The sequence below is a fragment of the Lepus europaeus genome, chromosome 1 (assembly GCF_033115175.1).
Source record: "Lepus europaeus isolate LE1 chromosome 1, mLepTim1.pri, whole genome shotgun sequence".
Classification (NCBI taxonomy): domain Eukaryota; kingdom Metazoa; phylum Chordata; class Mammalia; order Lagomorpha; family Leporidae; genus Lepus; species Lepus europaeus.
Window position 1 is genome coordinate 169,524,794 of NC_084827.1, and position 16,411 is coordinate 169,541,204.

Consider the following 16,411-nt stretch of genomic DNA (forward strand, 5'->3'; position numbering starts at 1 on the left):
TTTGGGGAATGAGCCAGTGGATGGAAGATATCTCTCCCTGTCTTTCTTTGTAACTCTGCCTTTCAAATAAATTTAAAAAAGAAAAGAAAAAAGCAGTGTTTTCAGTGGCCCACTCTCTGTCACAAGCAGGAAGGCTGGTTTCATGGAGAAAGGTATGAGACGGTGCAGGCCTAGTTTACAATGTAGACTGGGTATTGTTCTCACCTTCTACAGAAAATGTGGCTTGTATCACGGATCTAGAAATGAGTTTTCTTTTCTTTCTTTCTTTTTTTTTTTTTTTTTTTTGACAGGCAGAGTGCACAGTGAGAGAGAGAGACAGGGAGAAATGTCTTCCTTTGCCGTTGGTTCACCCTCCAATGGCCACTGCGGCCGGCGCACCACACTGATCCGAAGCCAGGAGCCAAGTGCTCCTCTTGGTCTCCCATGTGGGTGCAGGGCCCAAGCACTTGGGCCATCCTCCACTGCACTCCTGGCCACAGCAGAGAGCTGGACTGGAAGAGGGGGAACCGGGACAGAATCCGGTGCCCCGACGGGGACTAGAACCCCGTGTGCTGGCGCCGCAAGGCAGAGGATTAGCCTATTGAGCCACAGCGCCAGTCTAGAAATGAGTTTTCTTTGAGGAAAAGATGACAATTGAGGGACGGCACATTAGAAATTAAAGAATGAGAAGACATATACTAAAATATTAACTATGCAGTATAGTGATGGTAGGGTCTCAGTGATTTTTTATTTTTAAAGACAAAGATTTTCTAACTGGATTTGTGGGATTTTTAGTTTGTTTGTTTGTTTTTGTTTTTATTTATTTTCACTTCTTTCAGAGGCAGAGAGACAGAGAGATCTTCTGTATGCTGCTGGCTCAGTTCCCTAAGGCCCCTGACAGCTAGGGGTTGGGCCAGGCTGATATCCCTTGCTGGTGGAAGGGACCTCGTCCTTGAGCCACCACCTGCTGTCTCCCAGAGTGTGCGTTAGCAGCAACACTAGAGGGAAGCAGAGGAACTAAGGCACTCTGATGTGGAGAGGGGGTGTCCCAAGCGGTGACTGAATCGCTGCACCAAACATCTGCTGCTGTGAGTGATTTTATTTTCTTCTTTACAGTTCAATATTTAATTATGCTTGTGTTATAAAATGTCCCCTTCCCAACCAAAGTAGAATTGTCCCCTGGAGTACTAAGAGGACATTCTCAAGAAAGCTCATTTAGCAGAAAGGAAAACCCACGCATATTGAACGAGCTCAGTGGTGTTCCAGGGCATCCGTGGAGCACTTTGGTAATTTCTGCCATTCCCAATGCTTTCTGTACAAGGATTTGTTTCCTGTTTATCTAATATTATTTTGCCCCATTCATTCTTTATCCTTGCCCTAAATAATAATAGCTGTGAAATCACAGGGTTGATTTGTTAACTTTGATTTTCTCTAAGATATATGAAAATAAACAAAACCATATTAAGAGAAAAAATTTGTTTTGGAAGTCATCTGGAATTCCACCAAGAGGACACAAACTAGGAACTCCCGAATCCTGGCTTCAGTCTGGCCATCTAGGGAGTAAACCAGAGGGCGAATGATCTCTCTCTCCCTCTCCCTCCCTCCCTCCCCTTCTCCCTCTCCCTCCCCCTCCCCCTCCCCCTCTCCCCCTCCGTCTCCCTCTCCCTCTCCCTCTCCCTCTCCCTCCCTCTCTCTCTGTAACTCTTTCAAATAAATAAAACAACAACTCTTAAAAAAAAAAAAGAAAGAAAGAAACTCTGAACCATTGAGCTCATTTTGTGGGAAGAGTCCTAGAATCCAAGCCCCATGAAGCTTCCTTTAAGTTAAAAGGAAAATATCACGGCACTGCATGGACAACTGCACATCGAATTTGGCATGCTTTTCTAACGTGGAAACACACTGTGAATCCTACTCCCCAGCACACTACGTGGTATGAAACCAGTGTCTGGAATCAGCAGGCGTTGAAAAGATTTTGACCTTGCTTGCAAGTTTGGCCGATTGGTATATGATAGAAAACTCACATTCGTTACTGGATCATTTTCATTTTCTGTAACACACCCCTGAAGATTTAAGGTGAGAGCTCTACAAATGATCATGATTCTCTTGGCAGCTTTTTCTTCAAAGGGTTTGATCCCAAAATCAGCTTCTAAAAGGTCCTTCTTTTGAAGTTTCAAGGTCTAAAAAAGGAAATTGAAAGTTCCAGTCACTAAACACATACCATGAAAAAGAAATTTTAAATGATGATCTCCAGCTGAACGGACCAAGTTCAGATCCGCTGAGAAGGAATTGTGACTTACATCAATATCTGGATCCAGGGAGAACAGATTTAGCCTCTCCATATTTCTGGTTGTCTTGACTGTTTCTTCAGTTTCTGAGAGGTACTAAAGATAAAAGAGTTTTATGCTTTGGTATCTAAATATGCAGATTCAGCCCAGCTACACCCGTATGGCCAAGAAGTAGCCTCTTAATATTATCTTACAATTATCTTACAATTGTAATGTCATCCATTTATACTTGGCAAATCTTGTAAAAACATGCTTTTATTTTTTGAGTACTATTTGTATAAATAAAACACACAGGTTCATGAGAAGTTCTGAACTAGCGTCTTGGTCTAAATCTTGTTGGAAAAGATTTCGGTCTTTCCCATGAAAACAGTAACTCATGTGTCATTCAAGTTTATTTGTGTAGCCCAATGTCAACTGTATTACTTTTGCAAAGTCTGGGTGGAGGCTGTTCTCTGAAGAATCCATTTCTTCCTGCGTGCATTCACAAGTCACAGAATTATCCAGTGAATCTTGAAAAGACAGGGCAAAACAGGTTATTAGATTATATGCCTGACTCAATCACTTTACTACCCTGTGACATATAAGACTGGGTTAAACTCAAGATGTAAGATGGATACTGGTAAGCCCAAGACTTCCTTTTGTCCTGATTCCTGGAGTCCACATTGGTGGGCAATTAAGGCCTGGAAATCAGACCTGCCAATGATCATTTTTGAAATCCTGCCATGATACCATCCTGTGCCAATAAGAACTTTGGGTCCACAACACAATGTTGATACCTGGGGTTGTTTTCATTGACTTCCACAATGTACACTAAAGTATTCTTAAATATGTATAATATTTTTTATAATTCTTCTCAGGCCATCAATTTAGAATATACCATCTGACTTCAGTTATTGAAATTCTGTAAGGTACTAAAAGCATGAATATTCTAGTTGGTTATCGTTAACTGAACAAATAAATGATTGTAAAACACCTATTATAACATATAATAGTTGGGTTAAAATCAAATTTTTTCCTTCATTATTCCATAACTCCTTTGTTTTATAGTATGTGATACTTAGACTACTAGGATTTAAAGATGCTTTGGTTATAACATAACATGGAGCTATGCAAAATGTCGAGATATTTTGGGGGAAATAGTGACTGACTCTGCAGGTGGTAGAATTGCCTTCTACATATCTATAAACATATGTCTACCCCTCCTTCACCCATTTTTTCCCTTTCTCTTGCTCCTTCTCTTTGCCTAGAATTGATTAGAGTCTTATAGGAGAATTATGGCTATGTAGAGGAAACTCGTTATCTTATAACAACTTCTATTACCATACATAATTTTTTAACTTTTACATATGTGCCTATCTAAGTATGTTCAAAAAGGCACAAACGAAAGATGTCTTTTAACTAAAATTAATATGTATAAACTCTTACATAGTACAAGTTTCATTAATTTAATGTAATACAAGACAAAAATTAAAAAAAAAAAAACACAAAATACCCCCTGCAAGATAACAACCCATCAGTCACTGGTCCACTTTTGATGTTGCTGACAAATGACTCGAAACATCCCTTCCTGAGTAACAGCCTCAAGTCACTCCCATTCTATTCTACATTGTACACTTCCATGGTGACCATCACTGCTCAAGCAAGCAAAGATCCAGAGGTGACTTTTTACAGCAAATAACTCAGGGATGGGGGAACTAGACCTGACAGCTACCACATGACTAACAGCGTAAGTGCACCAAAGGCACACGTCACGCTTGGCAAGCGAAGGTGGATGGTTTCAGGAGCTCTCACCCAGCCCCAGCTCCGTGAGCTCTGTGCTCCTCCGCCCCTGAAGGGACCCCTCAGGACTGATCTGCAGGATGCGGCTGAGAGTGTGGATCCATTCTTCCATATCCGACTCCGTCTCCGCTGCCAGCACAAAGTAGGTCAGGTCGTGCATTTTCAGTTCAAAGGCATATTTTCTTAGTCTGCTATTCTGTGATACAGAAAGAGAGAAAAGCGAGCAGCAGTTAGGTCTTATATGGGTTGGGGTTTTGAAGTCTTTCTATATGGGTAGGTAACAAAAGAGACCATTCCAATACAGGACAGGATCTTGGATGGATATGAATCATTTTGTTTGGTCTCTTTCAAAACGTTTTGGACTAAGTTATGTTTTTTTTAGATTTTTGTTGCTGACACTGCAAAATTTTGACTCAGAAATTTCATCTTTAGGCACATGCATTTGTGTCTTCTAAACTCTTCCAATAGTTCCTTTGAGTTTAAGCCTTCATTTTCTCACCTTAGTTTCTTACACATCGCTTCAAAGGCAACCTGTAGGCTGAAATCTTTAAGAAGAAGGTATGGGCCATTTAAAGATGTCAGACAGGAATTTTAAGGTAGGCAACAGAACAAATTGCTACCACAGGTTTTTTTTGTTTTTACAGGCAGAGTGGACAGTGAGAGAGACAGAGAGAAAGGTCTTCCTTTTCTATTGGTTCACCCCCCAATGGCTGCTGCGGCCGATGCACCACGCCGATCGGAAGCCAGGAACCAGGTGCTTCCTCCTGGTCTCCCATGGGATGCAGGGCCCAAACACCTGGGCCATCCTCCACTGCACTCCCAGGCCACAGCAGAGAGCTGGACAGGAAGAGGAGCGACCAGGACAGAATCCGGCACCCCGACCGGACTAGAACCCGGACTGCTGGCACCGCAGGCGGAGGATTAGCCTATTGAGCCGCAGTGCTGGCCAGCTACTACAGTTTTATATACTTCTTCCACAAGATTAGAATTGCAAATTTGTCTTAAAAGCTTTTCCTCCTTGAGACAACCTAGTGCTATTTAACTTAGGGTGGCTTTGAGATTCACTGGAGATACTCCAGGTAATTCTGATACTGATACAGGTATTCAACCTTTACCCACACTATCGTAAGGGCTGTAGTGCACTCAACTGTAATAAAGCAAAAGCTAATGTCAATGATAACTCTGTGAATTAAAATACAAGCAGGAGAAGAACCATGAAAGCAGTAATGTGGAATTTTGGCCAAATAAAAGGGATAGAATTTCTTTGAGAACAGAATTATTATTTCTTGGTGGCAAAAAATATTTTTTAACATCTTTCTGATAATGATCTCCCCTTTTGGGATGTTCTCACAGACTGTCTGAAGGTATTTGCTGCTTTCAACTTCTATAACCACAAGATTACTACTGTAAAAGCAACGCTTACTAAACAATTGCTTGGCATTTTACTAAAATACATTAAAATGTCATAACAACCCTATGAGACAAATCATTGTATTCCATTTAATATCTGATGAAATTGAGACTTAGGGAGAGTCATAAATATCTGCTTGGAATTGTATCAGTAGCTAGCGGCACAGATAGGAAAATGATCTCTTTATATACTTTGCTATTTGTGGTCCTATTCCTACCCACTGAGCTGGCCCATGTATTGTGCAGAGCTGAGGGCACCGAGAATTGAGTGACCTGGTACCATTACACACCAAAGATGCAAACTTGCCTTGCGGAGTTGTGATTTCTCTAACTGCATGAGAATACACAGTGGTACAACATAAGAGTTTTGAGCAAAAGTGAAATTCAGGAATTGAAAGAATAATTAGCTAAAAAGCTAACTGTTGGGGCCGGCACCGTGGTGCACTAGGTTAATCCTCCGCCTGCGGTGCCAGCATCCCATATGGGCGCTGGTTCTAGTCCCAGTTGCTCCTCTTCCAGTCCAGCTCTCTGCTGTGGCCTGAGAAGGCAGTGGAGGATGGCCCAAGTGCTTGGGCCCCTGCACCTGCATGGGAGACCAGGAAGAAGCACCTAGCTCCTGGCTTCAGATCAGTGTAGCTCTGGCTGTTGCAGTCATTTGGGGAGTGAACCAATGGAAGGAAGATCTTTCTCTCTGCCTCTTTCTCACTGTCTGTAATTCTACTTGTCAAATAAATAAAAAAAAAACTTAAAAAAAAATAAAAAGCTAACTGTGGCCCTCACTATGAAAATCCGTTAACATGTTACGTTATAGAGAACAAGTGCTCTGTTTCTGTTCATTTATACTTTTGCATTATTGTCAAGCATGTATTATTTCTTTGCCTTACAAGGACTCACTCACAGATCTGGCTCTTAATCATAGTGCACCAATCTTGTAAGAGCAGAAGCTAACATGTTATCCTTAGTGCTATGTGCAGCGATGTTCATCTTCCATAAAATGGGTGTCTGTTAGTCTGACCATTACAGTGGGTGCAAGCAGACTTAGTCTTGGCTATGGTAGAATAGAGGAGGCAGGCATTAACCAAGTAACCATGCAAATAGCAAAGTAAGTGTACTTAACTTGTTTTGTAAATATCTTGAAAAAAAGGCACTAGATTTTATGAGTATAGAATAGAATGAGTCAGACAAGCAAATGTCATAGTTGGATTTTGAGATTATTTTGGCTGTTACACGAACAGAATAAGGACAGCCAGAATGACAGTGGCCTCAAACTTTCGCATGCAAAGCCAACACCTAGGCAGTTTATCTAAGAATGCAAATTCCTAGATGCCAGGCTGTCCCTAGGAGAAGTGGAGCAGACTCTTCTCCTACATTCTCACATGCACGTTTTGCAGACTCTGATGAGGGACGTCAATGAAACTGTGACCCTCGCTGATAAGACCAGGCTACGAAGAGCAGGTACAAAAGGAGACACAGGTTTCAGGAACAAAAGGAGACATAGGGTTCCTATTACAACACCAACAGTTTTTTCCCAATGCAACCAGCAACCACAGGAATAGAAACAGATACTCAGAAAAGAACCAGCAATGTTCAGGGTTTAGGGCATAACTTGTGCTACAATAATCTTACGTATCCAAATGTAGTAAAATACAAGTGAATTGCAGTGTTGTCTTCAAAACAAATACATGAAAGAATCTACTTAACTAATCTGATGCTGTAACTAATGAGGACAAAGAGTTGCAAAGCTCTGTAAAATGCTTATATTTGATCAAAATTAAGAGTAGATTGAGCTACAGTCTGCTCTCAAACATAGATGCCAAAATTGAATACAATTTTAGAAATAAATCTCTCCCAAATACAAACAGGTTGATTTTCTAAATTTCATCTGTACCTCAAATGAAGTGAATAATGTCAACATCAATAACATTAAAATATTTTTCAAAGCTTGAGCAAAGTATACAGTCTATTATATCTTTAAAAGGGACATTTATAAATGAAATAAAAATCCTATTTGTAACTTCTCAAAAACTAAATTATCTTTCTCTATTTTGAGAGAAACAGAACCACTTGCAGTGTAGAGACACTTAACACTGGGAAAGATTAAGGTGCCTGAGTGGTGTTCTATCTCACTCTGTAATAGCTAAGATAATGGCATATAAAACAGCAAAACAGAAAGAACAAAGAGAAAATCAATGGAATTCATAATAATCTTGAAGAGCAACTGTGAAGTCATTCAAATGGCAATCAGGAGTAATTATTATTCATTTATTCCCCAAATTTCTCTCTATTTCTCTTGAATTATCGGTCCTTTGTAGCCAGTATAACTATTTCATTCAGTCTAGCTCACTACATCTTCTCTGCTTGCCTTCCTAAACAACTGGAAACTGAATATGTCCATTGCTCGTTGATATGCTTAATGAGTTGTGGCAAACTAATTTGCTTGTAAAAATGATTGGAAAGTTCTAAACTAGATACTCCAAAGAATACCCCAAAGCCAATAGAGGAATAAATATCAAAGAAGGAAGTCACCCAAACAGAAGAGATTTTTGTTTTTAAAGATTTATTTTATTTATTTGAAAGAAAGAGTTACAAAGATAGGTAGAGACAGAGGTGTTCCATCTACTGCTTCACTCCCCAAATGGCTGCAACGGCCAGAGCTAAGCCCATTTGAAGCCAGAAGCTAGAAGCCAGGAGCCAGGTACTTCTTTCTGGTCTCCCACGTGGGTTCAGGGGTCCAAGGATATGGGCCATCCTCTGCTGCTTTCCCAGGTGTATTAGCAAGGAGCTGGATTAGAAGTGGAGCAGCTGGGACTCGAACCCACACCCATATGGGATGCTGGCACTGCAGTCCAGTTTTTAACCCACTGCACCACAGCGCCAGGCCCAACAGAAGAGATTTAAAAGGAAACATACAACATGAAATCCAGGTTGCTGGCATTGGTGGCTACCATCCATGCAATCCTTTCTACTCTCTGTAGGTTGATTTGTTCATTCACCTAACAAGAATGTCCTGGGGACCACCTGAGTGCCAGTCACACAGCATTGGCAAAATAGTGCTGCCTTTCACTGCATTTACATTCTGGTAGAATGGAATGTCAGCAAATAAATACGCAGAAATGTATCCCATGGAAGTGTGCATACAATACACGTGCAATAAAATGCAGCATTGTGAAGCTATCAGGGCAATTTCATTCTCCATGTATTATCAGGCTTTTTATTTGAGATGTGTCATTTGTGTTTTATGTGCATGTGCTAGATTTTGTGTGTGTGTGTGTGGGGGGAGGCATCCATCCTTCCCACAGGGAGGAAGCTCTTTGAGGACAGGAGTCCCATAGATTTTCTTATTTGTTTTTTTCCACATTGCTTTGCCCATAGTAATTTTCCAATATATATTTGTTGAAATGAATCCTCAATATGAACTTCATTGCTTTAACTTACAAAACTCTACATCGTTCCTCCTGCTTATGTGGTTGCATAGGATAAATGTATAGTTGTGGCTGTGCTCATTTTATGTATGATAAATACAGAATTTCCCTGGGTATCTTTCTGTAATGTTAAACATTCCTCTACCCTACATCTGATTTTGCCATTTATTAGCTCTGTGGCTTGGGAAAGTCACTGTATCTCCCTGAGTTTTACGTTAATAAATTGTTATGACTTTCTCCCATCGTCTGCTATAAAATAATATATTAGGTGAAGACAATTGCAACTGATAATCTGGTTGTTACGGGAGGTGAGATCTTTAGGGACAGAGTTTATTGATGCAAGACTTACAGGTTATGTACAACTTCTACATTTCCTTTCCTTTGAAGTATACTTTCCCCTTCCAATTTGATGGCCTTTATGTGGGCTTCAATATTCTAGTTCAATTGAGTCAAAGCTGCCCTATTTCTCACACTTGGCTGCAGTTCAGTTATGCAGTGAGCTGAACAACCTGCAGGTGGCGTTTGAACTTCTAGCCTTTCATTAAACATATGAGGCCATTGCCTTAAAACTCATGCACATGGTGGCAGACTGAGTACCTGGGAGGAAAAAAAGTGTCTGGCATTCCACCACCCCCATTTAAGTCCTTACAGAGTGACATCAGCTATGATCACTATTGAGACAGGGAACGTAGAGAAATGAAATTCTTGAGCCATTCATTCTCTTCCACAGTGACAAGATTCAGATGGGATGGATTGATGGGAGAATGAATAAATAAATGATTCAATGAATAAAACGTTCTCAAAGAATATCCCTTTGTCCCAAGACAAAACTGAAGCAATAAAAATGGGGAGTTCTGTTTCTGATTGGGAGGGCCAGTTTAAAAAACTGATATAACACTGTTTGATTGAAAACACAGAAAATTATAGCTCACTTTTTTTTTTCATTCCAAAGATCCTGGAAATTGTTAGTCATAAATGTTACCTAAAGTCTTGAGAATGCTGACCTGGAATTTCTCTCTAGTCTATGTTGCCCCTGTTTATATGTAAATATATATATATATATATATATATATATATATATATGATTTCCAAGAATTTTTTTCAGGAAAATACAGTGAGATAGATTGGGTCTGAGTGAAGCAAACTAACATGGCCTATTAACTAAGATTGTTGAGAACATGAACTTCTGGGGCCAGCGCTGTGGCATAGTAGGCTAAGCCTCTGACTATAGGGTGCTGGCTCCCATATGGGGACTGGTTCGTGTCCTGGCTGTTCTACTTCCGATTCCGCTCTCTGCCTATGGCCTGGGAAAACAGTGGAAGATGGTCCAAATGCTTGGGCCTCTGCACCCATGTGAGAGACTCAGAAGAAGCTCCTGGCTCCTGGCTTTGGATTGGCTCAGCTCCACCCATTGTGGCCATTTGGGAAGTGACCCAATGATAGAACACCTTTCTGTCTGCCTCTCTTTCTGTCTGTGGCTCTACCACTCAAATAAATAAAAAAAAAAAAATTTTAAAGAAAAGAATGCTGGGGCCGGCGTTGTGGCTCAATAGGCTAATCCTCCGCCTGCGGCACCAGCACACTGGGTTCTAGTCCCGGTCAGGGCGCCGGATTCTGTCCCGGTTGCCCCTCTTCCAGGCCAGCTCTCCGCTGTGGCCCGGGAGTGCAGTGGAGGATGGCCCAAGTCCTTGGGCCCTGCACCCACATGGGAGACTAGGAGAAGCACCTGGCTCCTGGCTTCGGATCAGCGCGGTGCGCCGGCCGGAGTGCGCCGGCTGCAGCGGATATTGCAGGGTGAACCAATGGTAAAGGAAGACCTTCTCTCTCTCTCTCTCTCTCTCTCCTCTCTTTCACTGTCCATTCTGTCAAAAAAATAAAATAAAAAAAAAGAAAAGAAAAGAATGCTGGAGGAAGAGAGTAGGTGGGGTGAAGGAGTGTACAATGGGAAGCATCACTGTGTTCTCAAAACTGTGGATATGAAATACATGGAATCTGTTACCTTCATGTAAATAAACGAATGGGAAAAAAACTGCTGGATAGCATTTTCTGTAGCAATGTTTGTTACTCTTTTTGTTTATTTGAGGGAAACTGGCACTGACTCTTGACAAAAGAGGTCTGACTCATTCCAGCTTTCTCTTCACTCTGCGCTTCAGTGTGTACGTGATTCATCTTCAAGCACATTTTGTGCCCAAGAGCAAAAATGGTTTTATTTTTGTACTATCTGGCTCAATATCTGCTCTTCAGGTGTCAAAGCTTACAAATCAGTTTTCAGCAAATAAGCAAGAACAGGGACTCATACACCAGGTGACAAGTGACCCAGATGTCTGCCCAAAGTGATTTCATAATCTAGAGGTTCTGGCTGTAAGACAGCTGTAGAGGCTCCTAGAGGAAGGTCTTAATGAAGAGGAATAATTTTTTTTAAATACAGGGATACAGAGTTGAACACTTTAGAAGATAAATAAGCAAAATTACCCTTCAGGAATCCTACAGGGAGGCTTCACTTTCCTAAGCAGGTTTGCAGACTGACTAGAGGAGTCCATCACCGTTCTGTGCTCCCAGGACATTCCATGGTCACTACCCTTCTCACCTTTATCATAGCTCTTGCAGAACTGTGTAACAGTGAGTTTGTTGCTATGTCTCTCTCTGATTCTGACGTCAACAAGGAATTGAATTCTCTGTGTCCAAGCAAAATTTCTTCTGTCTTAAGCCCTAAGGATTTTTGTTACATGAATTAATGAATAAATGAATGGACAAATGAAGAAATGGACAGATTAGCATAGTTTGGAAGAAACTTCAAGAATGTGAATCAAAATTTTCTGGGAAGACTTTTCCACAGTGAAATCTCTCTAAGTCGTGCCTTTTGTAATTAGTGGAATGACTTAGGAAGAATGGCTGAAGGTACACCATCTCCCAGATGCTTTTTACATTAGCACATTTACTCTAGTTTTACAGAAAAGACACCTGAGACCAAAGAGCTGAGTTACTTAGTTGTCAGATTCTACATGGCAAGACTTGGATTTGAATGCTGACCTGGAGGAATCCAAAACCTGTTTTTTCTCCTAACAAATTCTTCTTTCCAAGGTAATGTTTCAGCAGAGACTGAAACATGGTCTAAGTAGGAGATGATGGAGAAGTTCCTACAGTGGGTTACATCAAAGCACCAAGATTCCTAACACTGTCTTCTTTGAAGAAGACTCTACAGATTAAGCTGCACCTCTGCAAACTTAAATGTAACAAACGACTACAAGATAGTTCTTTAAAATGATGGCTCATTTGCTTGAGCCAGCTTTGGAGTACTAAAAAAGAGGAAAATCTTTAAATTTTTTAGCTCAATGTCTATAAAAGGTAGTTATTGATCTTAAATCGACTGCTAAAGTTTTGTTTTATGTTTCTAAGGCCAGAGTATACTCTGTGACCAACAGTAGAAATCTCCACCCTCCATTAAGATCCTTAATACCCTTCCCTTATGGAAAGTTGGCATCTGCATTAAAATGCAATTATCTTTCACATCTAGCTGAGTGCTCAGCAACACTTAATTAATTCTTTCCTTTTAAAGTTCAGCCTTATTACTTTCTGGAGGAACTCCAGATTTTTTTTTTTTTATTTCAAAGAGTTACAAAGAGAGGTAGAGCCAGGGAGGAAGAGAGAGAGGTCTTCCATTCCACTGGTTCACTCCCCAAATGACCAGTGGCCACAGCTGAACTTATCTGAAGCCAGGAGCCAGGAGCTTCTTCCAGGTCTCCCAGGTGGATGCAGGGGCCCAAGGAGTTGAGCCATCTTCTACTGCTTTCCCAGGCCATAGCAGAGAGCTGGATCGAAAGTGGAGCAGCCAGGACTCAAACTGGCGCCCATATGGGATGCTGGTGCTGCAGGCTGGTGCTTTAACTCCAGATTTCGGCAGATCAACTGTTCAGAGATAGGCCAACATGGCTGGAGAGGACTCTGCCTTGCATCCACCTATCAGGGCCCCAACAGTAGTTCAAGTTTCTTAGCTCCATGTGTAACAAGCACTCTGAGTTCCCCAGGCTTGGTGGTAACAGAAAGTACTGCTCTAGTGGCCTGGGACCAGAAACATAGTCTTGAACCACAGTAAGCCAGACTGACCAAGAAACTTGAGGAAAGATGGCCCAACACTCGATTGCTTCCATTTTTACATGTGATAATAAAGAGAGCTGTTTCATCAGAGCAGAGAGAATCAACGTTTTGAATGTAAGATTTCTAAATGAAGTCTATGGAATTATTCTGCTGCTCTCTGCCACAGTGTTCCACGTCAAATTCAATACTGAGGATAATAATTTGAAGACCAAGATTGCAGAAGCACATTATCTGCTCAAGGCACTATGTCTATTTCTGAATGAACCCTTAGGAATCAATATAATCTTTGTTTTAAGAAAGCACCCTCAGGGCCAGCAAAGTGGCAGTTTCAGGTTAAGCCTCTGTCTGGGGCACCAGCATCCCATATGGCAGATGGTTTGGGAGCCGGCTGCTCCACTTCAGATCCAGCTCCCTGCTAACGACCTGGGAAAGCAGCAGAAGAGGGATAGCCACAGTGTTTGCATGTGGAAGATCCGGAAGAAACTCTTGGCTTCTAGCTTTGGTCTGGCCCAACCCTGGCTGTTGTGGCCCAGTGAGAACCAGTGGATGAAAGATCTCTCTCTATCTTTCTCTTTCTCTCTCTCTTTCTGTCTTTCCTCCTATCTCTGTAACTCTTTCAAGTAAATAAAAATACACCTTTAAAGAAAAAGTCCTCTTAAAAGAAAGATGATATGTATGCACAGTGTAAATTTACTACCCACTTATAATTATTACCTAATTATAAAAATAAAATTTTTGAAGTGCATGCTTTGAAGTACATCATGTATACAACATTACCTTATGGAATTTCTTTAGCTGTGTGGATCTTTAGCTGCGGCCACACAGTTGGTCACTTTCCTCTTCTTCTTGGGGAGATCATAGACTTACACCCATGGCCCCTGCTGATTCTTTAGTCCATAAACCAAATGCTGTCTCTTCAACATGATTTTATCACTTCTTGAGTGTTGATATTCCTTTCAGATCTCACCACTTTTGTTTTTCCCTTCTGTTTACTTTCCTTACTGAAAATTTTATTGATTCCACTTTTTTTTTTTCTTTTTGCCTAAGTCCTGTTTTTCTTTGTTGACAGTAAGATTCTTTGGCAGCAGAAATCTAGGTTGCCTTAATTTTCATTGAACTCATATAATCGCTGATAATTCTAAGTTCACATGAGATGCTCTGTAAAGATTTGCTCAATGCACTTTTCAATGAAAAAAAAATTCCAGAGGAGAAAAGAGATTTCTACTCACCTGCACCACACCTGTACAGGAATCCAAAAAGATACAGCCTTTGGGTTCTTTGGATATTTTTTCATCTTTGTAAAAATTCATAATGTAGGAGTTATCTGGCAACTGAGTCAGCTGGAAGTAGCGCTTTTTGAATGACTAAAGGAAAAGACAAAAGTAGCTCAAATTGCAGTGTGCTACTGCTCATGAAAGTTACAATTTTTCTGTTCCTTCTGGAGCACTTGTGCGAACTGTTCTCGAGAAGGCAATCCTATTTCCTCATAAATAAAATATGCCATTTGGTCTACAAGTTAATATGCCTGTTGGGCGCCTGCACTGAATATTAATTAGGATCCTGGCTCTGCTCCCAACTTGGTTTCCTGCTAATGTGCGCTCTGGGAGGAAGCAAGTGATGACTCAAGTAGTTGAGTCCTTATCACACATGTGGATGACACGAACTGAGTTCCCAGCTTCCACTTTGGCCTGGACCAGACAGGGCCATTGCAGGCATTGGGAGAGTACACTAGCAGATGGGAATTCTGTCTATTTGTGTCTCCTTCCTTCTCCCCCTCTCAAATAAATAAATCACTAAATATATTTTTTAAATTAAATGAAATGGAAACACAATGCCAAGGGCTCTCTGTGCTGTGACCAAAGGAGAGGGTATCAGGAAGGTGACAAAAGTAAGGATCAGTGTTGATGAGCTCTTACCCGAACAGTAACAGTGTTGTTCACAGTGCTGTTAAAATTCCCCTTGTAGAGCCAGCCAGACTTAAAAACTCCGGTTCCTCCTGCTGCCCCACCACCCTTGGAAGATGAGTGGGAAGTGGTATCCTGCACAAACAGCACCATTAGAATAACAGGCAAAAAACAAGACTTAATTTTCCTTGACTCCTTTTCAATCATCATATTCAATTTCCAAACACACAGGATTCATTTTGACTAACAGCCCTGTCACAAACAGCTCCTGCATCTGATGCGACACCCTCTAGTGCAAGACAGAGACCCACTCTCCTTGTGTTTGAAACATTTCACTCTTAACAATACTTACTTCATCCTTATCAGCATCTTCATGGTCAACCTCAAAGGAATGTGAAGGTAGTCTCTCTGGTTTGCATTCTGCTCTGATATTGAAGAAAAAAAAAAAGGTTCTGATTTGCCATTTGAGACATTGCTTTCATTTTCAGCTGTTCCCTAGGTAACAACTACTGCATTTTACTTCCTACCAATTTTAATAAAATAAGGTAATGTTGCGAGAGTTCTATTTCCTTTGGAAATATTTGCTTTCCCACACACTCTACTATTTTATCTTTGGTGCATAAATATTTTAAACAATGGGATTATTATTTGTATATAAATTTAGGCATATCTTTTTGAATTAGACAAAGGAAAGTAGGACAATTTTAAATGTTTTATAATTCTCATTGTCATTCCTGCACATTTGGAAGTGGAATATTAAGTAGTAATATTTTCATTACCTATAGTGAGTAACATGCTCAAACGGTAATAAGGTAATAATAGTCATTTGAAGAGGCTCAGTCCCCCAAATCCCTCTCTGTAGAAGTGGCCTGAACTATGGCCACTAGGCTGTGCTGTTGTTGCACCTGCAGTCTCTTCGAAAGGCTGCCCAAAGGGACTTCCTGTCAGTTACATTCATTTTGTGCACACCTAGGGTAGCCTGGAAATGCCTATTTGAGTCATAGCACACTGACCAACCCAGAACAACAATAGTTCACTCCTAGCTCCATAAACATTAAAATAAGTCAGAAATAAGCTTTTCATGGCTTGATTCTATGTCACAACTAATGGTTGAATGGAAACCAGACAATATCATCCAGGGTTGAGGCACTCCTTGATATGTAGCAATTTGGCCTGTTTTACTATATAAAATCTCATATACAGAAATTTCATTAAATGTTTCTGTTTTCTTTAATATTATTATATCATATAGAAACAATCTCTGAATCTGACTATTGAGAAAATGACCAGAGACACATTTTTAGGTGAATGACCAGACTCCTTATATTTAAGTTTGCATAAGTTTGCCACACTTTGCAATCATACAGGGCACTAATTAATGGGTTGAAATTCTCTTTTAACCTCCCTTTGAAAGATAGGAACATGCCTACTCCCAGTTTGTACAAGGAAAGTTAAGAATCAAAAAAGAATATTGTCCTCAATACTAAATGAGGGAAAGTCTGAGATTAGAACCACATTTCCAGTCCTGATAACAGAA

At 40.7% G+C, this 16,411-nt stretch overlaps 1 protein-coding gene across 1 annotated transcript in view; it reads right to left on the reverse strand.

The window, feature by feature from the left end:
- DOCK10 (dedicator of cytokinesis 10) overlaps window positions 1-16,411 on the reverse strand; it is a 185,920-nt gene that overhangs the window by 102,226 nt on the left and 67,283 nt on the right. Inside the window, exons 5-11 of the mRNA XM_062197273.1 lie at window positions 15,227-15,299; window positions 14,887-15,009; window positions 14,200-14,334; window positions 4,056-4,239; window positions 2,688-2,773; window positions 2,277-2,360; window positions 2,001-2,156 (exon numbers count right to left, since the gene is read on the reverse strand). Coding sequence (XP_062053257.1) covers window positions 2,001-2,156; window positions 2,277-2,360; window positions 2,688-2,773; window positions 4,056-4,239; window positions 14,200-14,334; window positions 14,887-15,009; window positions 15,227-15,299 — 841 coding nt within the window. The remainder of the gene's footprint in view (window positions 1-2,000; window positions 2,157-2,276; window positions 2,361-2,687; window positions 2,774-4,055; window positions 4,240-14,199; window positions 14,335-14,886; window positions 15,010-15,226; window positions 15,300-16,411) is intronic.